The 27609-nt window shown below is 60.0% G+C and overlaps 1 protein-coding gene across 5 annotated transcripts in view; it reads left to right on the top strand.

Moving 5' to 3' along the window:
* SLC44A3 (solute carrier family 44 member 3) overlaps positions 1–22567 on the top strand; it is a 34670-nt gene extending 12103 nt beyond the window's left edge. For 3 of the 5 annotated variants that reach the window (XM_036342432.1, XM_036342431.1, XM_036342428.1), the window contains 10 exons: positions 1574–1734; positions 1931–2020; positions 2989–3113; positions 4487–4673; positions 6843–7008; positions 9719–9875; positions 12761–12844; positions 19407–19544; positions 21003–21239; positions 21547–22387. In XM_036342432.1, coding sequence (XP_036198325.1) covers positions 1574–1734; positions 1931–2020; positions 2989–3113; positions 4487–4673; positions 6843–7008; positions 9719–9875; positions 12761–12844; positions 19407–19544; positions 21003–21239; positions 21547–21759 — 1558 coding nt within the window. In that variant the 3' untranslated portion in view covers positions 21760–22387. The other 2 variants (XM_036342430.1, XM_036342433.1) reach the window with 2 other exon arrangements.
* Positions 22568–27609: the final 5042 nt, after the last annotated feature.

The raw sequence follows: 27609 nt of genomic DNA, 5'->3' as shown, positions 1-27609 counted from the left end.
ACACCGAAGGGGGGCGCGTACCATGTGACCTAGGGTCACCAGACCAGCCCTTTCACGCTCAAATGCGACCCTTCCAATACCAGCTTTCCAAGTGAAGACAAACCCTACTGGCGGGCTTTCCTCGGACAGAGTTGGGGACATGGAGGCTCCATCTCCTCCTCCCGCACAAGCCAGTGTCTGTCCTGAGGTGGGGCAGTCGGGTTTATCCTGGGAGAGCCCACCAGGAGTGAAGGCTGGCAACCTGAGAAGCGTGGCTGCGGGGCCACAGCACATTTCCTGACTGCCTCCCTGTGACCACCATTGTTCCTCCCCCGCTGATCACGTGAGGCTCAGGTGCCCTCTCAGAGCAGTGGCTGGGTGCCCGGAAGGTGTGGGTGCCCAGGTAAGAGCTCTCAGGAGCAGTGAGAAAAGGCTGGGCCGGTCCCTGCCCAGCAGGCCCTCCCCCTCTGGAGTCCAAGGTCATGTAGGACTTTGAGTCCCGCGTGCCTTTGAAATCTGAAAGGCTTAGGTTTCCCTCCGGTGAATTCTGGTCCGGTCTCCCTCCTCCGTGCCCGTCCAGTCACTATGTCATTTGCTCGGATGAATTCTGTTAACATAAGAAGCATTCAAACCTGTAAAGAGTTTTTGTGAGTTTATTTGAGCCACACTGTGGGCAGTTGCCGGGAAGCAGACTCTCGGTGTATCGGGACAGTGCTGCGGAGAATGGCGTTTTCCCCTTGTTCTATACGTTGCAGTCAAAGGAGGAGACGTGTGCAGCACAGGAAACCCATTGGTGATGATGAGGGGGGCGGGAGACAGCAAAGGGGTGGAACCCCTGGGGTTGGATAAAAAGTTAAACGATGGCCACAGGCTTCCTTTACACGGGTGGGTGCAGGGTGGTTAACAGTCAGCAATGACTGTGATAACAGCAACAAGGAGGGGATTGTGGTCTCCGCCTGCTGCACTGGTTATGCCCTGAGGCGCCCGGGGAAAGGGAAGTTACCAGTTACCTGCTGGCCTCGGACGTGACCACCCACAATGGACGGCGTTTAATTAAAATGCTTTCAGTTCAGACCACCCTTTGGGGTCACTGAGGTCTCTGAGTTTGCAAGGCCGCCTTTCCCAATGATCTCTGGGTGCCTGCTTCCCAGAGTTCCCTTGGTCATTCCCCATCCAGAGGCATCAATCAGCTGTCACCATGGCGACAGGGATTGACGGCAGGCTCTCTGAGGGCCTCTGCTCGCAGGGTACTAAGCTCTTCTTATTACTGCCTCTCTTATGCTCCCTTGGTTGTTGAGCAGCGGTTCTCAACCTGTGGGTCGCGACCCCTTTGGCGGTCGAACGACCCTTTCACAGGGGTCGCCTAAGACCATCCTGCATATCAGAGATTTACATTACGATTCATAACAGTAGCAACATGACAGTTATGAAGGAGCAACGAAAATAATTTCATGGTTGGGTCACAACATGAGGAACTGTATTTAAAGGGCCAGAAGGTTGAGAACCACTGTTTGAGGATTCTAAACATCTTAAAAAAAAAAAAAGACAAGTAATTAAATAAACCTTTCCACCATTTCCCACCTTTTATTTTTAGCAAGCCTTTCCCCCTGTTTAGCCGCTGCGTCCCCCAGACGCCGGAGTGCTACTCCCTGTTCGCATCTGTCCTGATCAACGACGCGGACGCCCTCCATCGCGTGCTCGGCGGGATCATGTCGGGAAGAAACACGATCCTGGGCCTGTGTGTCCTTGCACTCGGTAGTCTTCACTTTCACTCATGACCCTCCGCGCGGGGCTGCCAGGGTCCCTCCCACTTACGGGTGTCGGACGATGAAAATCAGCCTCTTGATTAAATGTAGAGCCTCGCTCTGTGTGTCGCCCTCCCTCTGGGGGCGGAGCCTCTGGGCCCTCACACCGCGGTGGTCGCTGAACTCCGTGTTTGGCCTCTTTCCAGCCTTGTCTTTGGCCATGATGCTCACCTTCCGCGTCGCCACCCGCCTTCTGGTTCACACTTTGGTCGCGTTGGTTATTGTGGGGCTGCTGTGTGAGTATTTCCACTTGGTTTTCCTTTAAAAAGAATAATAAGTTATTTTTTTAAATTGATTTCAGAAAAGAAGGGAGAGGGAAGAGGGAGTGAGATAGAAACATCAAAGAGGAGACTCATCCATCGGCTGCCTCCCGCACGCCCCCTACTGGGGATCGAGCCCACAACCCGGGCCTGTGCCCTGACCGGGAACTGAACCCTGACCTCCTGGTTCCGAGGCCGGCGCTCAGCCACGGAGCCACGCGGCCGGGCTGGGTTTCTGTTGGACCAGGCGAAGAGCCTTTCCATTAAGCGTAGAAGTCAAAAGGCTCCAGGTTTTGGGTGAAGTGGGGCCTTAGAGAGCCTCCCCTCTGACCCCGTCTCACTGCACGTGGGGGACGAGCCTGCTGGTCATGATCTCGTGTCCATCCTGGAAAAGGGCCCCACTGCTTCCCTCTTCATTGCTGGGCTGGGGGAGGGGCCCCAGAGGCAGGGTGGGCAGGAGGCTCGGGGCAGCAGCCACACCCAGGGTCCAGGGATCTGAGCTTCCAGTCCCGGGTGCAGCCAGTGTCCTTCCCGGGAGAACCGCTGTGCCCTCCGCCATGCGGCGCCCTCGGCCCAGGTACACAGTGGGTCCCCGGGGGACACGCGCCAGGGCTGGAGAGGGACTGTGACCTTCCTGTCACTGTGGATGTGGCGAAGGTGGCAGAGTGTCTGCAGTGCCCGGCTCCTGCGGCCTCGTCACCAGCAGAGCCCGCTGGGAGGTTTTAGACTTTGGGTCGAATGTTGTTCCTCTCACCGTCCTGTTGGCACAGTCTCTCCCCTGCTCACCCCCTGCATCTCCCAAAGACACGCATCCACGCCATGTCTGGGTGGCCCTGGCCTGCCAGCCCTTCAGGGAGCCCAGGGACGTGTGGCCCCACGAGCTGGGTGCAGGTGGAGGTGCGTGGGCACCTGGGGCAGGTGCTGAGCCGTGCCTGGCCTCCCAGTTGTCTGTGGCGTCCTGTGGTGGCTGTATTACGACTACAGCGCTGACCTCAGCGTGGCGCTGGACACGGAACGGGACAACGTGACCTGCTTGCTGGGCTTTGCTGTGGTGGCCACGGTTCTCACGGTAAGAAATGCGCGGGGGGCGCAGGAGGTGGTGGTGGGGGGTGAGCCGGCCGCAGCTCTGAATCCAAGTGCCTGGTTTTAGCCGGAACAGGGAGAGCTTCTGTGTTTTCGCCTAGTGAGAGAGGACACTGGTTGTGTGTTTATCTGCGGTCCCCACACAGGGACACGCCCGGACCTTCCGGCACTAGGGACGCGTCTTCCCTCTCCCCTTTCCCGCCACCTCTCCGAGGCCGCCCTGCTGCCGTGCTTTCGTTGGCCTTGAGCGCAGTGGAGCCAAGTTCCAGGTGGCTGAAGGGTGGACGCTGCGGGGCACACTGTTCCCCGTGTGAGGACGATGCTCATGCCGCCCAGCAGCGCCCTCTGCTCCCTCCCCCGGGCTCTGGCCCTGGCCATCAGAGAACCTGCCACCTCTTCCAGACCCCCCTGTGGCAACAGGCAGACACGGAGGGTGTGGGCCACTCCCCAGGGGCGGGAATCCACGGGGCCTGCTGTGCATGACCCCCCGCCTCCCCCCCCCACACACACAGTGTGTCCCACGGCAAGTGCAGGACCAGCCTCAGGTCTAGTTCAAGACCCCGCCCACACGGTGTGCCCTCTGCCTGTCGCCTCATTGGTCACATGGGAGCACTGACAGGCTGTCGGGGTGTGGCCGTCCCTCCTCCCTGCAGGGCCCCCAGTGTCATGGGGAGATCGAGGCTGGGGAGCGGGCTGCTGGGGAGCAGGGGATGGCAGAGCCCAGGAATCCACCGCCTGCCCCCCGCCCGCTTCGTCCCTGCTCCCTGCGCGGGGAGGGGCACTGGCCTCCCCCTCAGGGTCTCCCAGCTGGTCTGTCGCTCAGACATGAGAGGAAGTAACCAGGGACCCGCACACACGAGACCCACCTGCAGGGGCTCAGAGCCGCTGTGAGACACCCTGGGCCAGGGTGTGGGGGGAGGGGGCTCTGTCCTTATGTGAGGCTCCTGTGCAGGGAGCAAGGCGGAGGAGGCGCGAGATGCTTTGCGGCAGTTAGACCGTCTGCGTCACGCGTGTTCCCTGCCCTTCGCAGCCCTTGTGTTCCCCATTACTTCCGTGCTGCGGGTGCCGGGGGGGGGGGGGGGCAGTCCCCAGCCCAGGGCCTCACTCTCATGCTCTCTTGCTCCCCAGCCGGCCACAGGCTCCTCAGGGCCGGGAGTGTGTCCTGCTCATGCCAGGGCGGCAGGGCCTCGCGGGGACCAGCGCGCACTAGGTGCTCAGTTCGCTTTTTAGAACGTGTCCCGGACAGCGAAAGCGGGAGTAGCTGTCCTAGCAGGGCTGCTGGCTGGGGCAGGGGAAGGGTGGGGTGTCCCAGCCTCTCCCTCTGCGGCACTTGGAACAGTTTAACCCCTTTCTCACCAGGCCGTTCTGCTGGTGCTGATTTTTATCCTGAGAAGGAGAACGAAGTTGGCAGTCGAGCTTCTGCAGGTCACCAACAAGGCCATCAGCCGCTGCCCCTTCCTGCTGCTCCAGCCGCTGTGGACGTGCGCTGTCCTCCTCCTCTTCTGGGCGTTTTGGGTGGCCGTGCTGCTGAGCCTGGGCACCGCAGGTGAGGTGGGTGCCACCGTGTCAGGGCCGCGTGTCGGGGCTGCCATGTGTCGGGGCTGCCGCGTGTCAGGGCTGCGTGTCAGGACCGCCGTGTGTCGGGGCCGCGTGTCGGGGCCGGGTGTCGGGGCCGTGCCGTGTCGGGGCCGCGTGTCGGGGCCGCCGTGTGTCGGGGCCGCGTGTCGGGGCCGTGTGTCGGGGCCGCCGCGTGTCAGGGCCGCGTGTCAGGGCCACGTGTCAGGACCGCCGCATGTCGGGGCCGTGTGTCAGGGCCGCTGTGTGTCAGGGCCACGTGTCAGGACCGCCGCGTGTCAGGGCCGCGTGTCGGGGCCGTATGTCGGGGCTGCCGTGTGTCGGGGCCACGTGTCGGGGCCGCTGCGTGTCGGGGCCGCGTGTCGGGGCCGCGTGTCGGGGCCGTGCCGTGTCGGGGCCGCGTGTCAAGGCCGTGCCGTGTGGTGGGACGGTTTGTGGGGCCGAGCCTCCCGGCAGCTAGGTGCCTGGTGAGGGTGATGGGCCCGGGCTGGGCCTGGGGAGGCGGGAAGCTCTCTCCTCTGTGGGTTGGAGAGCAGCTGGTTTTGTTTCACGAGAGAAACGGCAGGGAAGAGGGGGAGGGAGGGTCCCGGGAGATTCTTGGAAAGATGTGCGAGATTCTTGGGAAGCAGATGCCTTCAAGTGGGTGAGAAAGAGGATGTTGGGCGGTGGCCTTAGGCTCAGGGCAGAGAGGTGACCGTCCAGCCCAGGCCCGTGGCCACTGCCCCCCGGGGGCTTCTGACACGTGTCCAAGCTGAGCCTGGAGCCAAGTCCTTTCTTAGGTCCCCCAAGACCCATCGCATCCTGGGTCTGGTCCCTGAACTTCCCGACACTTTCTATTGCTACGTTGTAACAAAGCTCAGCAACAAAACAGCCTGTGCTCGCGGGGCTCCTGACTGCAGGGCCACAGCCGCCCAGGAGAGGGCAGCCACGTGCTGGGGACCGCCCGCCTGCCTGGGACTTCCCTGGGCTTTCAGGGAAGGAGCCTAACCCTAACCCTAACCCGGGGTTCGCTTACAGCCCTGGTTCCCGGGCACCGGTTTTGTCCCGCAGGTGGCGTTGGGCAGTCTGGAGACATTGGGGGCTGGCAGGACTCGGGTAGGGGCAGGAGGATGCTGCTGGCATCGGATGGGTAGAGGCCTCGAACCCTGCTGGACACCCTGCAAGGCACAGGCCTGCCCCCACCCCCAACAACGAGTTAAATGGTCCACAGTGCCCGTTAGTACGTGCAGAGCTGAGAAAGCCGGCCTGGAGCAGTGGTCGGCAAACTCACTAGTCAACAGAACCAAATATCAACAGTACAACGATTGAAATTTCCTTTGAGAGCCAAATTTTTTAAACTTAAACTATATAGGTAGGTACATTGTTATTGATTTAACTAGGGTACTCCTAAGGCTTAGGAAGAGCCACACTCAAGGGGCCAAAGAGCCGCATGTGGCTCGCGAGCCGCAGTTTGCCGACCACTGGCCTAGAGAAAAGGCTGTGAGCCGCCGGGTGACCAGAGCGAAGAGCAAGTCGGAGACGGCTCCCCAGACGTTCAGATCCAGCGGCGTCTGGTGGCGTGGGGCTGCCCGGGTGTGAGGGCCTGCGGGCCTCGGCTTGTCCCGTTAGCGACTGCCGCCTGTCTCCGTGCCTGCACCTCGTCGCTTTTACCAAGGCTACATTTTTGGTGACTCGGGGTTCTCTCCCGGGGCCCCCGCAGGTTCGGGGGGGCTCGGCCACAGGAGGTCTGTTGTCTCACAAGGCGGTTTGGAGGAAGATGGGTTTCAGCGCCCAGTGGGCGTGGCTTCCTGTTCTCCTCCCGCTAATCTCGAGTCCGAAAGGGTTGTGGCCCTTCCGAACCTCCCCGTGTCCACCCCCGCAAAGTGGGGTGAATAGGAAGGTGGACGCCGTGTGTCCTGCTCATTGCCCACCACCTGCCACTGCGATTATGGTTCACTGTGTCCGTAAGTTAAATGTGATCGGAATGCTGCGTTTTGCCGTGGGGCTCTTAGATTAGGATGGGCGGGCACTTGACACGTTACTGGGGCGTTTGTGTTTCATGGATGCCAGAGGCCGGGGGCGGGGGGCGGGGGGCGGAGGTGGGCCTGGGGGTCGGTGCTCGGACGGCGCTGGCGTGAGCATGTCTGTGCTCTAACCTTAGGAGCGGCCCAGGTCACCGCAGGGGGACGGGTGGAGTACCAGCCTCTCTCTGGCCTCCGCTACCTGTGGGGGTACCACCTCCTGGGCCTCCTCTGGACCAGCGACTTCATCCTCGCCTGCCAGCAGATGGTGGTGGCGGGGGCCGTGGCCGCCTGCTACTTCAACAGGTAGGTCCAGCCGCCCCGCTGCCCCCGCTGCCCCCGCTGCCCCCACTGCCCCCGCTGGCTGGCTTGTGTCGTCACATTGTGCGACTCAGAGGAATTTTGCAGTTTGGATGTGACCCCTTCAAAGGGACTGGCCAGAGCTACATGAAGCTAAAACTCTGGGTGCTTATTTGGTGGGAAAAGAAATGGTGTCCCTTCCGTCCGCCACAGGTCCAAGCTCTTTAAGGTAGAAAATCCCGCAGGAAGCCAGACGGGGAAATACAGGCTGCGTGGAGGGGAGAGAGCTGGAAGGCAGGGCTGACCTAAAGCTCCTGTTCCCGTGTGTGCGAGCGCATGGCTTCCTGCCTGTGCTTCCCGTGACTCTGCAGTGTTCACACCCATGACCTCACGGTGCCCGAGGACGCGCACACCCACGCACCTTCACCCGACCTGTCTGGCGACTCTCCACGTGGGGCAATGGTAACACCTCGGGCTAAAGAGGACCGGCCAGGACAGGCACAGGCCAGGATGCTGACAGGAAGCTCAGTCCCCGCTGGGCCAGCCCCCTCTAATCTCCGAGACCACGCGAGCAGATAACAGGGAGCTCCTGGGGGAGGAGAGTGGAGTGGGGACGGCTCGTGTCCTGGGCAGGCACCTCCTTCCTGCCCACAAAGAGTAGCTGGGGTTTCTTTTGTTTTGTATGTTTGTTTTAAAAATTTTTTTTAACGATTTCAAAAAGGAAGGGAGAGGGTGAGAGAGATAGAAACATCAGAGATGAGAGAGAATCATGGGTCGGCTGCCTCCTGCACGCCCCACACTGGGGATCGAGCCTGCAACACAGGCATGTGCCCTGACCGGGAATCCAACCGTGACCTCCTGGTCCATAGGTTGACGCTCAACCACAGGGTTGCACGTCGGTTAAATCTCACTGAAGCTGGAAAAGGACTCTGACTGGAAGCTTCAGTGTGATTGTGCTGAGCGGGAGGGCGTGGGAGAATCAGGCCCTGTGAGAGCTGAGTCTGCATTTCACGGCGGGGCGGCGTTCTCGGCGTGGCGTCCATGGCTGAGGATCAGGAAATGGCAGGAAGCCTGCGCACAGCGGCCGGGCCCCGGGCCCCTCCCGGCCGGGAAGCAGGGGTGCCCTCTGCCCCCAGCGCCCCCTCCTGAGAAGTCCGGAGGCACACAGACCTCCTAAATGGGAACATAAACATTCTTTAAAAAAAACAAAAACGAGGACAGGGAGCAATGTGTCAGACTCCCCTGGCCTGGCTCTCTGGTCAGATCCCCACGCTCCCATCAGCTGTCGCCCTCTGGCATTTCCTCCTCCGGCCGGACGCGGAGTTAAACACGCTCTCTTCTCCCTCCTGGAAGACTGACCGCAAAGCGCGCCTCTGCCAGCTCCGGAAACCGCGGCCGCGCCCCTTCCTCTCACAGGCCTAGGCGCCCTCAAAACCTGGGCTCCGCAGGCCTCTGGCAGCGGCTCCCCTCCCCGGGCGGAGCAGCGGCTTCTGGGAAGGGCCTCGGGCTCGGGAACCGGCCTGGCGGAATCCAGAGGGTCAGGGAGGGCCGCCCAGCGCTGGCCTTGGTCTCACCCTCAGGGCTGGGGGCGGCTCTGCCCCGCTCTCCTTCCCCTGCCTGTGCAGCTGGGCTCCGCCTGCTGGGAGCCCTGTCAGGACCAGTCCGTCCAGGAAATGACTCCACGGGGAGCCCTGGGAGTGGGACGGATCAGCTGGGTGTCAGGAGCCTGGGGCTGTGTGGAAGCCAGACTTCCCGGCTGGCCAGGGGAGTGCCCATCCCTCCCTGGCCACGGTCCCTGTCCCCGGATTCCGGAGTGATTCTAACCACCCAGCCAGGCGGGCAGCGTTCCCTGTGCGATTATACCTGGCAGATGATTACAGTGGAACTTCTGAACGTGAAGATGAGATTACCAGGCAGCTTAAAGGGCGGGTGGAAGGGGTGGCTGCTGCAAAGAGGGAACCTGGTTTCTTTTACCCACCAGTGTTTTATTTATTTATTTAATGTATTTTTATTGACTGCAGAGAGGAAGGGAGAGGGAGAGAGAGAGACACATCAATGATGAGAGAGAATCATGGATCGGCTGCCTCCTGCACGTCCCCTACTGGGGATGGAGCCCGCAACCCAGGCATGTGCCCTTGACTGGAATCGAACCTGGGACCCTTTGGTCCACAGGCCAATGCTCTGTCCACTGAGCTAAACTAGCCAGGGCCCCACCAGTGTTTTAAAAAGTTTTCTGGTCTACGTTTGTTTAGCAGCAGTTCTCAACCTGTGGGTCGCGACCCCTTTGGCGGTCGAACGACCTTTTCACAGGAGTTGCCTAAGACCATCCTGCATATCAGATACTTACGTTATGATTCATAACAGTAGAACATTACAGTTATGAAGTAGCAACGAAAATAATTTTATGGTTGGGTCACAACATGAGGAACTGTATTTAAAGGGCCAGAAGGTTGAGAACCACTGGTTTAGGGCATTGAGTGCCACCAACAGGAATTATCTTAGCCCAGGAAATGCTTTTCCCTCAGCAGCCGACGTGTAGGGACACGTCGCCACATGCTCTGCATCGCTGCTGGCCACCCGCATCCTGGCCGGGCACCCACTCCGGGCCGGGCACCCACTCCGGGCCGGGCACCATTAGTGCCATCGCCCATCTGAACCAGAGTTGGTGGTTCTCTCAGCAGTGGTTTAAAATACTGTCCTCTTCTCCTGTCCCCAGGAATGAACAGGACCCTCCCCATCGCCCCATCCTGTCGTCTCTCTCCATCCTTTTCTGCTACCACCAAGGGACAGTGGCGAAAGGGTCGCTTTTGATCACCGTGGTGAGGGTGCCACGAGCCGCCCTCATGTTCATTTCCAGGGCCCTGAAGGACAAGGTGAGGCCAAGGGCGACTGGGCCGCCCGGAGGGCCCTCCCCCACCCCACCCCACCCCCTGAGGACTGTCCCAATCCGCTGTTTGTGCTTTTCCACCCACACGGCAGGGGCGGGGGTGGGGTGGGGGGGAGGAGTTCTGAGTGCGCGCTTCCCTTCTTGTTTAAATGCTGAACAAATGGGAGGAATTCTTCCGAGGAAAATTTAAACCATTTTTAAAGGACGTTTAGATGCTTTTTTTAAAAGGGAAAAAAATACGCTACAAGATCTACAAGATTAGAATAATATTTGTTTGTGTTTTAATGCTAAAGTATTTCTTGCCTTTTGCGTTTCCTAAAGGGCGCCGTGGGGAGTCACTGGTGTGTGTGTGTGTGTGTGTGTGTGTGTGTGTGTGAGTGAGAGAGAGAGAGAGAGAGAGAGAGAGAGAGAGAGAGAGAGAGAGAGAAAAGGGCAGGATGACCCACATCTTGGCTCCAGAGCGGAGAACTGTGGGCCTTTGTGCGGCTGCCCCGGCTGCGTTTCCGTGCCGTTGGCTGTGAATGGCGGTGGAACCCAAGCTCCTGGGGACAGCTGTGCACAGGCTGTTCCTGGCCGACAGGCAGGGCAGGTGGGCCTTTCCCAGCTCTGCTCCCCCCGCAGCCTCCGCCAGGGTCAGAGTTCACAAACCTGACTCCGGCCGCTGGGCCTGGGCACCCGTGCTGGCCGAGTGGGGAAGTGTCACCCTCTGTGCCCTTCCAGGCAGCCACCTGACCTGTCCGTGTGTCAAGTCCACACTCACGACCCGAGGTCGGCGCCCGTGAGGGGTCGGGCAGTTCCAGGTCAGGTGGCCCAGGCTCTGGTCTGGAACTGCGGGCGGCGCGGCCCTGGCCAGTGTCCCCTTGTGTCGCCGTTGAAGTGGTGCTTTGTGAGCACTGGTTATGTGCCCGCGTTAAAAAAGTTATGTTGAACCTTTTTGAGGGGAAATAAATCCTATGGTGAGACTTTCAGGGCCGAATTTCGAGGGATGAAAGAATGCATCCATTTTTGGAATTAAAGGGGCGTTTCCACCTCCAGGTGGATCTGGCGGCTCTGGCTCCTGCGTTTGAAGTTGATCCTTCAGTTTAGGGGCCTTGGAGGAGGAAGTCTTGAACAGAATATATGTGCAGCCCCATGTGTATTTATGGGGGAGGAAACATTCTTCCATCTGCTGCTGATCTCATAATGAAAATAGAGCCTGGCCGGGTGGCTCAGTGGCTGAGCGTCAATCTGTGAGCCAGGAGGTCACGGTTCGATTCCTGGTCAGGGCACAGGCCCGGGTTGTGGGCTCATCCCCAGTGAGGGGCCTGCAGGAGGCAGCCGATCCGTGATTCTCTCTCATCATTAATGTTTCTCCCTCTCTCCCTTTCTCTCTGAAATCAATAAAAAATATTTAAAAATTCTAAAATAATTAAAAAAAAATAGACATGAGACAGACTAACAAGAGAAAATGGCCCCATTTAACCACGTGTGTGTATGGGAACGCCACGCACATGCGAGGCTCAGAGAGAGACAGGGAAGTGAGGGGAGAGGACCTCTGAGCGGGGGATGAGGTCACTGCCAGCCAGCGCGAGGAACAGATGTGCAGTAATTGGCCGTCTGTCCTGCCGTATAAATAGGCCGGAGACTGTTATTTCTGGTGGCCGCTCTATGGACAAGGCCCGCATCCAAATTCTTTAAGGGAGAGGAAGTGTTTCTTGTGAGCCCACAGGGTCTCACCTGCCTTCCGCTCCGAATATTTCACATGCCGGGGGGGGGGGGGGGGCAGTGCCGGGAGGCCTGTGCCGAGTGTGTGTGTGTGCGCGTGCGTGCGTGTGCCTGTGTGTGCGTGTGTGTGTGCGTGTGTGTGTGTGTGTGTAATCGTGAGTCAGTGAGCGGTCGGGCACCTCGCCTCCCCTCCCTGTGCTGCTAGCATCTTACCCTCCGGGGCAGCAGCCGTCCCTCACTGTAAAAAGTCAGGCTGGTCCCTCGGGCAGAGGTCTGAAAGGTCACTCACCCCCCAGGCCCCGGGACCGAGGGCCGCACCCCCTCTGAGCCATGTGCCTGCGGGAAGCGTGTCCCTTCCCAGGCTCCGGAGGACGTGCTCCGCGGCCTTGCAGGCTGCCCTGCGTGGTCCTCGCTGGGTGAGTGGCACACCCACAGCGGCCAGGCTGGGAGGTCTCCAAGTTTCCTGCCCGTGAATCGCCGTTAGGAGGAGAGCACGTCCACCGAAGGCCGGAGCTCCTGGGCCTCCCAGAGGCCTGTGTCAGGCTCATGTCAGGCCCCGGGGGCGATTCTGTAATGATTCCCGCTCGCCTTGCACACAAGTCCAGGAGACATCTCACAGGACTAACTTCTCTCTTAAAATGCAGCCCTGAACGTCTCACTATCGGATTCGTTTCCCAAAAAAGTTAGACTTGAATCTTTTTTTCGTGCGACCACAGGACTAGTGTCTGCAGAGCATACTTCGTTTTACTGACTTCGGGGTGTGGATTTGTCATGACGCTGAGCTGGTTTGAAAAAGCAAAGTCTCTCATTGAAGACACTGGAGGGAGGTGAAGGGAGAGAGGCTTTTACGCGAAGTCTGGGCTAGGCGTTACCTTTGATAGCACATATGAGCGAACCCACTTCCCTTCCCGTTGAAGGCGACAGCGGGGTAACAGGTGAGCCCCCGAGGGAGACACCTCGGTCGTCAGTAATAATAATAATAATACTACTAATAATAATAACAACTCGTGGCCGTGGCGTGTGCAGCAGGGGATCTCTCGCGCTCTGAGCGCCGCTGCAGGGCGTCCTGGGAGTGTGAGCTCCGGGAGAAGCAGTCGCAGAGCCTGCGCTCGCCTCGCCTCCCCTCCGGGGTCCTGACTGTCCTTTGCTTCTGCTCCTGTCCCGCAGCGGAGCGCCTGGTCCAGGTGCCTGCTCAGGTGCTGCTCCTGCTGCCTCTGCTGCCTGGACACACACCTGCGCCATCTCCACCAGGTAGGTCTCCACGCGGCCCGGGACGCGCAGCGGGGCTGCAGGTGGGCTCGTCTCGGCGGTCAGGGGTCGTCCTGGAGGTCAGGGTCTGTCAGCGCCGGGTCGTGTAACTGTTTTCGGCTTCTGGTCCCTGCAGTCGTGGTCACACCTGCTCTGCTCTGCCGTGGTCGCGGGCGAGCAGCCACGCACGGAGGGAAGTGGCCGGCCCGCTTGTGTTCAGGGAAGCGTTCCTGTGGGCACTGACGTTTGAATTCCATAGAATCTTCCCGTGTCCAGAAATCTGTGTTTTCCCAACCATTTAAAACATGTGAAGAGTGGGCTTCCCTCCGGCGGGGGCGAACGGGCTGCTGGCGGCCGTGGGCTGGGCGCGCAGGCCTAACGAGGACAGCTCGTTGGCGCCATTCTTCAAATTTGGAAAGAAAGGCGCTGCTCTTCTCAGAGCTAAGCGGAAGGGGCAGAGATCAGCGAGTGCAGTCTGTCAGCGACAGCTCGTTTCCAGCGTCTTCTCCGCGACTCTCATTTCCCTGAAACAGGAAGAGCTGCCTCCCTGACTTTATATGTTTCCCTGCCTTTCCCGCTCAAGCTGTAAATATTTCCTGTAAAAGTCAGAAAAGCTGCACACTGTGATGGTTTGAATTTCTGATGTTTTTTTCTCTCTGGAGTCTCTCAAACTGAGGAAATCTGCATATGTTTTATGTTTCTGTCGCTAATCTAGGAGATTTTAATAGCCCTTTGCCACGTGTGTGCAAAGCTGTGTTTTTGTGAGGGAGCAGGCTGTTTTCATTTAAGCGTCCACGGAATCTCACTTAGCCAAGCTCCCCTGCGCTAAAGACGTGAGCACTGATTGGACGTCCGTGCTTGCGGCTCCTAAGTGGCACGACAGCGCCTCTCATTGTTGGGGGAGAGGGGAGTCTTCCTGTGCTCAAGCCCTATCTTTAAGGCTCTTCCTAAGGACCTGGAGTGCCTTTCGTTTCCACTGGGGCTGCTGCGAGCCAGCATGTATAAGACTCAGTGAGACACCAGCACCTTTCAGAGGAGTGGGCAGAGCCGGGCCTGGGGCTGCCTGTCACCGTGGACTAGGCCCGCCTCCCTCCTCTGAGCTGGGCACCATCCAGACACCGCTTACTCCACAGAGACCCGCGATGTGTTACGAAAACGTACCGGGATAAGGGACATGCGTGCAGGAAAAGCAAGGCTGAGAAGCCGGGGGCGGACTAGAAAGACAACAGTAGCGGGACCACCAGTAGGCAAATATGGCCCAGCCGGCGGGCTCAGTGGGTGTGCGTCGGCCTATGAACCAGGTTCCATTCCGGTCAGGGCACAGGCCCGGGTCGCGGGCTCAATCCCCAGTGTGGGGCGTGCAGGAGGCAGCCGATCCATGATTCTCTCTCATCACTGATGTGTCTCTCTCCCTCTCCCTTCCTCTTGAAATCAATAAAAATATATTTTTTAACAAAAAAGACAAGTACGTTGGCCTGTGGCTCGTGGGCCTGCGTGGAGTGGCCCTCCCTGGCTGTGGTGTGTAAACACAGGGCCTCTCCATGACCCTCTGCCCTCGAGTGTGGGAACTGCCCCTGGAAGCCTAGGGCTCCCTGTGGACGGTGGGGGGAGAGAGAGGAGCGAGGAGAGTGGCCCTGGCCCCGAGCCTCCCCTGCCTCCCCCTCACCCCCCCCCCCAGCAGCCCTCCCCCATCTGGGTGGGGAGTGGAGTTCCACCCAAGGTTTCCTTTGAAGCGGGCTCTGCGGCCAAAACACGCTGGAAAGCCACCCTCTCGGGCACGTCCACGCTCGGGTCTCTGCCCACCGTCCCGTGTTGTCAGCGTTCCTTCACTTCACCGCCTCACAGCAACCCAGGCCCGTTCCCCTGGGGAGTTCAAAGGTGTCCAAGATCCCAAGTAGCTGAGTGTCGGCCACCCCGTTGTTCCCTGTGTGAAGGGGAGGCCGCTCAGCTCGCCCACCCAGCTGCAGAGCATCCGCGCTGCCAGCAGGCACCGCCTTGGAGTCTGATCGTGGTGCTGGGGCAGGAGGCCTTCGCCATCAACAAAACATCACTGCCAGCGACCAGCGCAAACGGGGGAACCGAGGCCCAGCGCAAACGGGGGAACCGAGGCCCGTAGGAAACCTGGAGACGAGAGAGGTGGGCTCTTGTAGAGAACGGTCCTGCCTGGTCCCTGATGGGTCCATTTCTATGCAAATGAGGAATCCAAATTTGCACAGTCTGATTGGTCAGGTTTGTGCCTTCTGATTGGGCACAGCTGGGCAGCCTGAGGGTTAAGTGATTGGGAAAGCAGAGGAGGAAGAAGAAAAGAACTGACGTGAACATGGCCGGCGAGAGCACCTGCAGTGGGGATGAATGCTGGGAAGCAGGACGGAAGGAAGACCAGGCTCCCGGGCGGTGCTGGGTGATGGTGGTCAGCGCTGCGTCCGCCTCGCTTGGCAGTGGGGAAGGAAAGTGAGCTGAAAGGGAGGCCAGGAATGTGGCCTTTTGAAAAGTTTCCTGGCACTGGAGCGAGTTGCTAGGGGAAGATTTCTCTGGAAACCAGATGAAAAGAGCAGAGGCCCATTTTGTTTTTCTTGTTTGTGCAGCAGGCACCGGGCAGTGCTAAGGAGAGAGACCCACTTCTCACCAGAGCCCAGCACTCTTCTTCTTCTTTTTCAATCGACTTGAGAGAGAGAAACATCAACTCATCAACATGGACCGGCTGCCTCCTGCACACCCTGACGGGGGATCGAGCCGAAACGGGGCATGTGCCCTGGCCGGGCCCTCCTGGCTCACAGGTCCACGCTCCCCCACGGAGCCACACAGCCGGGCCCCAGACAGCCTTCTTGAGGGAACATCGAGGAGCTGGTCGCTGCTTTAAAGCCTCACCTGCCCTCCCTGGTCCTGGGAGGGAGGCCGCGGCAGCTGCTGCATTTTGGAGACACCCAGGCTGAGGCCGGCAGTCATTCCCTTGCAGGGGGGAGGAGGGGGTGCAACCCTACATCGCTCCCCACTCCTGTCTGCGTCGTAAATACCAGATGTGTGTCTCCCTGGAGAAATTATAGGTGTGCGCCTCACACATCTGTCTACCCAGCCGCCACTTAGTCATGCTCTGTCCAGCCTTTGAACTCGGGCGCGATGGGGGCGGGGATGCAAGCAGCAGGGACTCCAGAGCAGGGCCAGGCCTCGTGGGAATTCTCCCTGTCCGCTCCGATGCCGGAAACCCACGGTGGAAGGCGGGGGGGAGGCGAGGGGGGGTGTGCACAGGACACTTCCTGGGGGCTCCAAGGTGCCTGGACGGTCCAGGGTGCCCTCCCCAGCTCTCAGGCAGTGGCCGAAGCCCCTAGAACGTCCTCTCCGCGGCTGAAGGCTGTGGCCCACCGTAAAGCTCAGGGTGTCACCAAGCTCAGGAGAGGGCGATGCAGGACTCCACACGGGTGTTTTCCTCCGTGTCCTGACGACTCCACTCCGGCTCAGGGGGGGCCCTGGGCCCTGCCAGCGGCTGCGCTGCCCTCACCTGCACCTCACGCTGCCGCTCCTACCGCGTGAGCCCTGCGCTCTCCACCCCTGTTCTCTGGGAGCCTAAAGGCGGCTCGAGGGGCGGGCGTGTGAGGGGACCCGGGTGATTTGACCCTCCAGGGCCGTGCTGTTTGCTGCACCTCAGGCGGATCTGTCTTCAAGCCTCTCCCTGCCCCCCATGGGGTCCCCCCCACCCCCATCAGTGGCAAAGGCTCGGTGTTCTCTGTGCCAGGATTGGGCTCATCCCGCGCCACCTGCCGGTCCCAGCGGCTCCTCTCCTGTCCGCTCCCCGAGGCCACAGGGGCCTCCCAGGGGAAGAGGCGACCGCGGTGCCGTCTCTGGCTGGGTCCTGGAAGGGGGTGACCGTGCTCAGGGGGACACCGCTCTTTTGGTAGCGGACGTGCCACAGCGGTGGCCTCATCCCAGGGCCTCTGTGCGGCCGCCTCTCGGGGACGCAGTGGCTCCGCGTCCGCAGTCCCCCCCCCCCCCCCCCCCAGTGCTATTCTGGCCGGGCGGCGGATGGCCGGCGCCGAGAGCCGGGACGCCCACGTGCGGGGGTCTGAGAAGGAAGCTTGCCGTGGGCTGCTGGATGGTGTGCGTGGAGGCGTGTTCCTGGGCAGGCAAATGGCCACAGCAGCTGTCGCACTGCAGGTGCTGCTGCCGCTTTAGATAGAAAGGAATGGAGACGCCTGCTTATCTGGCCCCAGACTGGGGGGGGGGGGGGGGGGTGTTTCCTGCCGCCACTCAGCAGCCCCTCGGGCGCCCGCTCCCACCTGCTGGGCACTGGGGTCCCAGGGTCAGGGCTCAGGAGGGGCCCTACGGCCTCTTACCCAAGCGGCCTTAGCACCCCTCCTCCTCGCGGGGGACGGGCCTCCCTCCGCCTGCCACCTCCCCACAGGTCATGCTCTGGCCCAGGGCCGCTAGCCAGGGGTGGCCTGGGAGCAAGCCCTGCCCCTCCTGGCCCTGTGGGGGGACTGGGGCCTTCCTGTCCTGGGTGCAGGCAGAGCTGCCCCTTTCCCAGCAGTATGTGAGGTCGTGTTGCGAGGTCTGTGACTGACGCCCCCGGAGACACGCTTCCCACACTGGGCGCCGGGCGCTTTGCTGGCTGTTTTATGGGGACTCGGCTTTCATCCTCCCAGCTCCCTGGGCGGCAGGTGCTGTAACTCCCTGCGGGGAGGGGGCTGAGGTCTGAGGGGTGAGATCATTGTCCCCCCACCCCCCCAAGGCAGCCAGCAGGTCCGCTGCGGGGCTGGGATCTGAGCCCAGAGACTGGCTGCGGAGCCGGTGCCTCCGGAACCACCAGCCTTTAGACGCCTCTGTTCCGGTGAAGATGGGCAGTGACGTCCAGGGGGAGAGCTCGGGCTCACGGGGGGGTGGGGGTGGGGGCCTGCGGAGGTGCTTGATCCTGGTTTCTGTCCATAAAAGGACGGTTATGCAGCCCCCCCCCCCCCCACACACACACCTGTTCTCAGGAGTGATGACCCGGTCAGAGGCTCTGGGAACTGGGGGTGATTGAAGCTGCTTCGTTAAGTGGCGAGCGAGTGAGTTTGGGCCTCCCTGTGCCAGGTGTGGGTCCCCCCCCCCCGGGTCAGCTCCCACCGGCCACCAGTGGGGTTTCACAGGCCAGCGAAGCATGGATTCCCTCTACGTCGGCCCAGGAGGGTGTTTCCTGGGGCCTCCCCGGCCGTCTGACTGAGAACGTCCCTCCGACAGCAGGTGCCGGTGGGCGGGCCAGGCTCCCGCCGCTGTGCTGAGGGGGGAGTTCGCTGGGGGGGGCAGGTCCGCCCCTGGCTTCACCTGTTACCGCTGTTACCGTCGCACGGGCTGCAGGCTGTGGGCTGAGTGGCTGTGGGGGACCCCATGGTGGCCTCCTGGGGACGTTGCTAAGGGGCCGTGTGACGGGCTCCTGTGTCAGGAGAGGAAACTCTCATCCTTCGTCCAAGCCCAGAGCGCGGTGTCGCAGGTCGTGTGTGGTCCCCGGAAAGCGACCGGCTCCTCCCTCGCTGGAGCGGCCGCGCACGCGGTGCTGGTGGAGGTTTGAAGGGAGATGTAGGAACAGGTGCTTTTGAAATGATCGTGTCGTCACAAGGGAAGGTGCTGGAAAAATGACCCAAGAAACCTCCTCACGTGAACGCGCACACGTACACAACACACATGTGCACACATGCAGCACACGCACTCTCTCTCTCTCTCTCTCTCTCTCTCTCTCTCTCTCTCTCTCTCTCTCTGACTTAGTGATCCCATTTCTGGAAGTTTATCTTAAACAAATGGTCCAAAATCGGGAAGTGAAGATGTCCATTGCATAGTTATTTATAAAAGCAAAATATTAGAAATAGTATGATGTGTACCAGTCCCCCACCATGGAAATTACATTCATTGCAGATTAAAATGACCACTAGAATGGGTGTGACTCCTGAGTCTGCGGGGCGCTCAGTTCCCTCCCGGGGCATGGTCTCCCGGGAAGGGGTGACGCCCTGACCCAGCCTCTCTGATTCCAGCCCACCGGCCTTGGGGGCAGCTCACCAGCCACCGGGGGCTGCTTTGTGTCCGGCACTCAACTTCCTCTCCTGCCCTCAGACTCTGCAGGGCGTCACAGCATCATTCCTTGGCCCTCGTTCCCGTATGCTTTTAAAAAATATATTTGTATTGATTTCAGAGAGGAAGGGAGAGGGAGAGAGAGAGAGAGAGAGAAACATCAGTGATGAGAGAGTCATGGACCGGCTGCCTCCTGCACGCCCCACACGGGGGATGGAGCCCGCAACCCGGGCCTGTGCGGGAATCCAACCCTCACCTCCTGGTTCATAGGTCGACGCTCAACCATCGAGCCACACTAGCTGGGCCGATGTGCGTGTCGTGCGATGCTCTAGCCACCCTACCGACCCCAGGTGCTTATGTATCTCCGTTGACTGCCGCTCGGTGAGAACTGAAATCTGAGACGTCGCAGCGGCAGGATGTGCTACGGGCGCCTCGTGACTGGTTTTCTTCGGGACGCTCGTAGCCGACGTCACATTGTCCTGAGACCGGGCACGCGGCGCCTCATCTTTCTGACCGCCGCCTGTCGTTCCAGAACGCGTACGCGGCCACGGCCATCAACGGGACCGAGTTCTGTACGTCCGCGAAGGACGCGCTCAGGCTCTTGTCCGAGAACTCGAGTCATTTCACGTCGGTTAGCTGCTTCGGGGACTTCGTCGTCTTCCTAGGCAAGGTGAGGCGTGTCCCCGGAATAATAAGCAGGCACGGGGTGGGGGCTGACGCGCAGCCCTGCAGCGGGCTGGGCGTGCGGGCGCCTCTCTGGCTCCCCCGAAGGCAGACGCCTGCCTCCTCTTTGCGTTGGATCCCCAGCCCCGGGGCCCACACTGAACAAGGCCTCGGCTCCCTTGTGGGGCCCGTGGCTGCTCCCGTAGCGTGTCCGCCTCCGTGGGGGGCCGCACATTAGCCCTGACCCAGGCCCTGGCTGCGCGGGGGCCGCATCCTGGTGTGAGCCCGGCCCCGTGGGCGCCGATGGCTCCGTCTGGCCTCTCTGATGTTCGAGGGTCTAGCATTGGTCTGTCCACATTGCTGTCCTGGTGAGCTGTGGTCAGTGACGTGCTACGACATGCCATGACACGCCTGGGCCCAGCCGGTGGGTGTGACGTGCACATACGTTAGGCTCCGCCAGCCGAGAGGCTCCGTGTGGCGGTCACCGCAGAAGCACCACTGTGGCCGGTGCCGCCTTCAGAGCCGCCGGCCACCGAGACGGAGGTGGCCCTCGAACGGGCGTGATGGCGGGCGGCCTGCTCTCTCATAACCGTGTTCCCAGACGCTCTCTGGGCCGAGGCTTCGCCTCTGAGACAGACGTGCCTTTCATTTAACTTGGGAGCAGCCGTTTCCCTCGTCTCCCATGATGAGCCCGTAGTTGCCCAGAGCCTCCCGCGCCCGTGGACACCGGTGACCGTGTGTGTGTTCAACCAAGTGCCGCTCCGACGTCACGTCCGCCTCGCGGGCGCCGAGGGCCCGCGGACTCCAGCTGGCCGAGCTATGGCTGTTGAAGAATTGGGTGCCACCTGGCCTCATCCCGTCCGGGAGATGGAACCTCTGCCTGTGGACAGAGCCGATGACCCGTCCCCCCCCCCGCTGCACGGGGAGCCCTCCGCCCAGTCCTCGGGCGCAAGTGACCGCGTGCTAAGGGCAGTGCCCGTCGGGACTGTCGCCGCACGTGCAAGGGGCGCTTATGAAGAGTTTACCGTGGGGCGCACTGCGGGGTGAGAGTGAGGCCCCAGGGCCCCAGATAAATGCGGACGAGGCGCCGATGGGATGGGAGTACAGCCCCTCCCCCTCCTCCACGGCTGCTCCCTGTCACAGCTTCGTGTTCTCGTCCCCTTTCATCGTCCCAGCGGTTCTGACGTGCGTGCTTGGCCACAGGGCACCTGCAGTCCCCCCCCCCACACACACACATACACAGTCACACATGCACACGTGCAGTCCCACGCACACATACACACGCAGTCCCGCACGCACGCACAGTCACACACACAAAGTCACACACACGCACGGCCTCCCCTCCCACACACAGCCCGGCACACAGTCCCCCACGCACGCACACGTGTGAAACTGCAGTAACTGAGACATTTTCTGACGTGCTCCCACGGCGTCTGAGGACGTGAGCGCACTCTTGCTCCGACAGGTGCTGGTGGCGTGTCTGACCGTGTTCGGAGGGCTGATGGCCTTCAACTACCACCGCATGCTGCAGGTGTGGGCCGTGCCGCTGCTCCTGGCCGCCGCCCTCGCCTACCTGGTGGCGCACAGTTTCCTGTCCGTGTTCGAGACCGTGCTGGGCGCCCTGCTGCTGTGCTTGGCTGCCGACCTGCACACGAATGACGGCTCGCCCGGAAAGCCCTACTTCATGGACCACGAGCTATTGGTGAGCACACACCGCGCCTGCGGCGACCTGCATGCTCCCGGCGGGGGAGCCTCGGCCTCCTCCGGGACAGGCAGCCTGCGTCTCCTCTGCCGGGGGGGGGGGGGGGGGGGGGGGGGGGAGTGGGGGTTCTCTGGGCTCCCACTCGGCCGGCCAGTTGAGACCCCTGGAGAGGAGGGAGGCCGCACGTGAGCACTGACCCATGGCCCTGGCTGCAGGGGGGACGCCTCATGCCTGAGCCCCGTGGGCGCTCATGGCTCGGTCTGGCCTCTCTGACGTTTGGGGTTTAGCAGTTGATCTTTTCCCAAAGCATTTGGCACCCGCGCGCCCGCCACCCCCACAGTCGGTCAGGGGCCGTCGCTACAGTGAAGGCTCCGTCTGGCCGGGTGGCGGCGGGTCTGCCATCGCGGGCCCTCTGCTCACCCGCAGCCCCGGCAGCTGTCCCCGCTCATCCCTGCAGACGGGCCTTTGGACAGCTGGGCGTCTCATCTCCCCGCTGTCGGGGCCAGTGGCGTCCGGATAATCCTCGTTCGTTGTCGCCATAAAACGTAGGCGTTAAAGCCCCTTCGCTTCTAAGAGCAGCAGGCGCAGCCCCTCTGCGCGGCCCCTCCGCGTCTGTAACGACGTGTCCTCAGCCTCCACGCAAACAGGAGGCGCCCGCGGAGCCGCGGAGTCACGTGTCCGCAGTCGCGGGAGGTGCTCCGGAGGCGGCAGGACGCGGGCAGCGCTTCTTGTTCCGGTTCCCACTTTTCTGACTTAAAATCCACTTGGAAATCTACCCCCCTCCCCCCAATATTTTAATTCAATAGGGGACACTTTTTAAAAAAGATTTTTAGAGAGAGGAAGGGAGAGGGAGGGCAGGAAGAAGTGGGGGAGAGACATTGATGTGAGAGAGGAACGCCCTGTGAGAGCAGAACTTCGATCGGCTGCCCCTGCCCGCCGCCCCCGGGGATCGAGCCCACAGTCCCAGGCCTGTGCCCGACAGGAGAGTGAACCTGTGATCCTCAGCGCATGGGACGATGCCCAACCAACTGAGCCACCCGGCCAGGGCTGGGGGGACTTTTTAAGGATTCAGTTCCCCAAAGTGATGTGGCCAGGCACACGGCTGCCAAGCGTATGTAGGCCACAACCCTGGCCACGCGCCCTCCTGCTTGCAGAGTTTTGTGAAGAGGATGAACAGATGGCACCGCGAGGGGCCGCAGGGCGCCGGGGGCTCCACGAGGAACCGAGAGGGAACGGAACTCCGGCCCGTGGTCCGCTCCACCTGCTAGGTACCGGGAGGGGCCTCCTCCTCCCAGCCCTTCACCCAATAAACACACAGGCCAGCCGTCCTCCACGCGTGGTCCGTGCCACCCCTCCAGCCCGTCCTCCACGCGTGGTCCTTGCCGCCGGCCCCTCCCAGCCCGTCCTTCACGCGTGGTCCTTGCCGGCCCCTCCCAGCCCGTCCTCCACGCGTGGTCCTTGCCGCCCCTCCCAGCCCGTCCTCCACGCGTGGTCCTTGCCGCCGGCCCCTCCCAGCCCGTCCTCCACGCGTGGTCCTTGCCGCCCCTCGCAGCCCGTCCTCCACGCGTGGTCCTTGCCGCCCCTCCCAGCCCGTCCTCCACGCGTGGTCCTTGCCGCCGGCCCCTCCCAGCCCGTCCTCCACGCGTGGTCCTTGCCGCCCCTCGCAGCCCGTCCTCCACGCGTGGTCCTTGCCGCCCCTCCCAGCCCGTCCTCCACGCGTGGTCCTTGCCGTCCCTCCCAGCCCGTCCTCCACGCGTGGTCCTTGCCGCCGGCCCCTCCCAGCCCGTCCTCCACGCGTGGTCCTTGCCGCCCCTCGCAGCCCGTCCTCCACGCGTGGTCCTTGCCGCCCCTCCCAGCCCGTCCTCCACGCGTGGTCCTTGCCGCCGGCCCCTCCCAGCCCGTCCTCCACGCGTGGTCCTTGCCGCCCCTCCCAGCCCGTCCTCCACGCGTGGTCCTTGCCGCCCCTCCCAGCCCGTCCTCCACGCGTGGTCCTTGCCGCCCCTCCAGCCCGTCCTCCACGCGTGGTCCTTGCCGCCGGCCCCTCCCAGCCCGTCCTCCACGCGTGGTCCTTGCCGCCCCTCGCAGCCTGTCCTCCACGCGTGGTCCTTGCCGCCCCTCCCGGCCTCTCACACTCGCTGGGTCGAGACCCTCTAGGACCACGTTTACGCCCCGCTCAGGGGCGCAGTCACACTCGCGCTCCGGGCAGCAGTCGGCACCTCAGCGGAAAGGCTGCCGCCGCGTCCAGAGCAGGGCCCCGCCATGTGCCGTCCTGGAGCGGCTCAGCTGTCACAGCTGCGTGTGCAGTTCTCCCACGTGACCGTGACCATCAGCGCCACACCTCTCCCTTGGCGGCCGCCGTGACGCGGGCCGGGCAGGGGCACCAGATGTGATGAGGCTGGTGGGCCCAGCCCCCCGCTCACAGCCAGCAAATGTCGGGGCCAGCCCCGCCCCAGAGCCATGGCAGCGACCAGGGCAGAGGGGGTGGGGCCGCTTTTCCCCCCTGAAAGCTTCGAACGGGGTGCAACGCTCCACGTGCCGCTGGCGCCTCCCCTCAGCTCGGTGAGCGGTGAGCAGGTACCACCGTCCCGAGGGACTGGGTGGCTCCCGCAGGGCGAGCGGGGCAGAGGCTGCGGCCCTGGGCTCCCCAGCCAGCGCAGATGCACCGTCGGATTTGCAAAGGGGTCACGGAGCGGGTTCCGGAAACAGTCACTGTGCCGATAGGCAAGTGGACGGGGCTTTTGTGGGCACGTGGCACTCGGGCACATCCTCCCCCCCCGCCCCCCCGCCTCAGCCAACACTAGCGGGTGCCCCTGCCCCAGAGCCAGTCCCTCGGGAGGAAGCAGGTGGCCGGGAAACGTTAGAGTGTGTGTGTCGCCGGGCCTGTTAGCGAGTGGACTTTGTCATCATCGTAACCTCTCAGCCCCTTGACCCTCTGTGTGTCTCGAGTGAAGGCTGGATTTGCTGACACCTCATATCATACACCCCAGTTTACTATCAAAGGTCCTGTTCCTGACCCAGAGATTAGAACTGAATAGATTGTCTTAAAGTAACAGCATTATAAGTGATTTTAAAGGTACTCATCTGAACGTTTTGTGTGGTTTATTCCTAGGTAACGTATTCTTTCTCAGAATTTACTTTTCAAGCAGAGGTGACGTACAGTGTCACGCAGCGGCAGGTGTACTGCATGTGGTCAGGCTCCTATGTAACTACGAAGCGGTCGCCCCGTAAGCGCAGCACCTCGGGCACACACAGCTGCTGCGGGGTCGCTCACCGTGCTCCCTGCTGTGCTCACATCCGCCACTGGCCTCACCAGCCACTGGTCTCACCAGCCACTGGTCTCACCAGCCACTGGCCTCACCAGCCACTGGTCTCACCAGCCACTGGCCTCACCAGCCACTGGCCTCACCAGCCACTGGTCTCACCAGCCACTGGCCTCACCAGCCACTGGTCTCACCAGCCACTGGCCTCACCAGCCACTGGTCTCACCAGCCACTGGCCTCACCACCGCCATTTGTACTTTCAATCCCTTCCCTTTGCACTCATCCCCCCCAGCTCCCTCCCATCGTGCAACTAACAGCTTGTTCTCTGTGTCTGAGTTTGTGTCTGTTTTGTTCATTCATGTTACTTTTTACATTCCGCATATAAGCGATATCGTGCAGTGTCTGACTTATTTCACTTCACGTTACCATCTAGGCCAGCGGTTCTAACCTGTGGGTTGCGACCCCTTTGGCAGTAGAACGACCCTTTCACAGGGGTCGCCTAAATCCATCCTGCATATCAGATATTTACATGACATTCATAACAGTAGCAACATGACAGTGATGAAGTAGCAACGAAAATAATTTTATGGTTGGGGGTCACCACATGAGGAGCTGTATGAAAGGGCCGCGGCGTCAGGAAGGTTGAGAACCGCTGCTCTAGGCCCATCCCTGTTGTCACGGACGGCAAGACTCCATTCCTTTCACGGTGAGTGCATCCGTCGTGTTCACGCACCTCCGCCGTTGTAGCCACTCGCCTGCCCGCGGACACCAGGTCGCCTCCGTATCTCGGCTGTTGTGAATTTTGCACAGTGAACAGAGGGGTGCGTATATCTTTTCAAAGCAGCGTTTAGGTTTTCTTCAGACATATTCCCAGAAGTGGAATGGCTGGGTCACATGGCAGTTCTATTTTTAATTTTCTGAGGAATCTCCACACTGTTTCCCACCGCGGCTGCACGGCCTGCCTCCCACAGCAGCCGTGGGGTCCCGTTCTCCACGCCCTCGCCCGCACTTGTCTGCGGGTTACTGACGGCAGCCGTCTGACAGGCGTGAGGCGGTGCGTGTGGTTTGACTGGAGTCTCTCTGATGGTTACAGACTTGGAGCGTCCCTTCACGCGTCCGTTGGCCACCTGTGTGTCCTCTTCGGAGGAGCGTCTACACGGGTCCTCGGCCCTTTTTTAAATTCCATTGTTTGGGTTTGTTTTTGTTTTTATGTTGAGCTATGCGAGTTCTGGATAAACTTGGATATTGACCCATTATCAGATACACCATTTGCAAATATCTCCTCCCATTCAGTATGTTGCCTTCTGTTTCGGTGATGGTTTTCTTTGTGATGCGAAAGCTTTTTAATTCGAGGTAGTCTCATTTGTGTGTTTTCATTTGTTGTCTTTGCCCGTATAAAAAATTACCAGACCCACATATGTGGGCTTGTCATAGATGCCTTTATTATGGCGACGTACGCTCCCTCTACCCCCACTGTGCTGAGAGCTTTTATCATCATGGATGATGGGTTTTGCCACATGCTTTCTCCGCATCTAGTGATAATGATCACATAATGCTTATCCGTCATTTATTTTATTTACGTGGTGTATCACGTTCATTGATATCTGAATATTGAACCAACCTTGTATCTTGAGAATTAACCCCGCTTGGTCACGGTGTATTATCCTATCAATGTGTTGCTGGATTTGGGTTGCTGATATTTTGTGGAGGGTTTTGCATCTGTGTTCATCAGGGATGTTGGCATGTGGCTTTATTGCTGTGTAGTCTGTCTGGCTGGGGAGTCAGGGTGATGGTGGCCTCGTGACATGAACTTGTGACGTTCCCTCCTCTTCCGTTTTTTTTGGGAGAGTTGGAGGACAGTGCTCCTCGAACGTTCGGTGGAATTCACCGGTGAAGACATCTGGTTTGTTTTTTATTACCGATTTGGTTTCATGACTAGTAGTCTGTTCAGGTTTCCTGCTTCTTCTTGAGTCAGTCTTGGAAGATTGTATGTATATTTCTAGGAACTGATCCATTTGTTCTAGGTTGTCCAGTTTGTTGGCATATACCTGTTTGTAATAGTTTCTTATAATCCTTTGTATTTCTGCCACTTCTCCTTTCATTTCTGATTGTATTTTTCAGCGGCGGGTTGGGGGTGGGGGCTGTCTCTTTTTTCTTGATGTGTCTGGCTAAACATTTATCAATTTTGTTTATCTTTCCATAGAACCAGCTCTTGGTTTTATTGATCTTTTTTATTTCTTATTATTTATTGTATTTATACAGGATCTTTCTACTTTAGTCTTTGCACTAGCTTTAATTGCTTGATTCCCTACTCTTACCAAGTGTTTGCCTTTGTCATGAGGTTTTTTTTCCCGCTCCTATATTTTCTTATTCATATATTTTGATCTTTTTTTTTTCTGCCTAAACAAGCTCCTTTAACATCTTTTGTAATGCTTGTTAGTGGTGATGAACTCTTAGCTTTTTCCTATCTAGGAAATGCTCTCTCCTTCGATTCCAAACGATGACCTTATGGGTAACCTCGGCTGTGGGGCCTTGCTGTTCATCACTGAATGCCACCTGCCGGGCCCTTCTGGCCTGCAAAGTCCCTGCGGAGAAACCAGCTGACAGTGGTATGGGAGCTCCCTCGCAGGTAACCGACTGCTGGCTTTTGCTCCCCTTCACGGTTCTGTCTGCCTCTAACCTTCGGCATTTTAAATACGTTGTGTCTTGGTGCAGCCTCTTTGGTTTCCTGTTGTTTGGGACTCTCTGTGCTGCCTGGACTTGTAAGTCTATTTTCTTTGCCAGGTTAGGGAAGTTTCAGTCATTATTTTTTTAAATAGGTTTTCAATCCTTTTCTCTCTCTCTTCTCCTCTGGGACCCCTATGTTGTGAACGTTGTTATGCTTGATGTCCCAGAGGTCCCTTAAACTATCCTTTTTAAAAATATATTTTTTTATTGATTTCAGAGAGGAAGGGAGAGAGATAGAAACATCAATGATGAGAGAGAATTATTGATCGGCTGCCTCCTGCACGCCCCCTACTGGGGACTGAGCCCACAACCCGGGCATGTGCTCTTGACTGGAATCAAACCTGTGACCCTTTGGTCCGCAGGCCAATGCTCTATCCACTGAG

This window comes from Myotis myotis, unplaced genomic scaffold (assembly GCF_014108235.1).
Source record: "Myotis myotis isolate mMyoMyo1 unplaced genomic scaffold, mMyoMyo1.p scaffold_m19_p_18, whole genome shotgun sequence".
Taxonomy (NCBI): Eukaryota; Metazoa; Chordata; class Mammalia; order Chiroptera; family Vespertilionidae; genus Myotis; species Myotis myotis.
The sequence above is the reverse complement of the archived record's forward strand: the minus strand, read 5'-3'. Positions and strand labels throughout refer to the sequence as shown.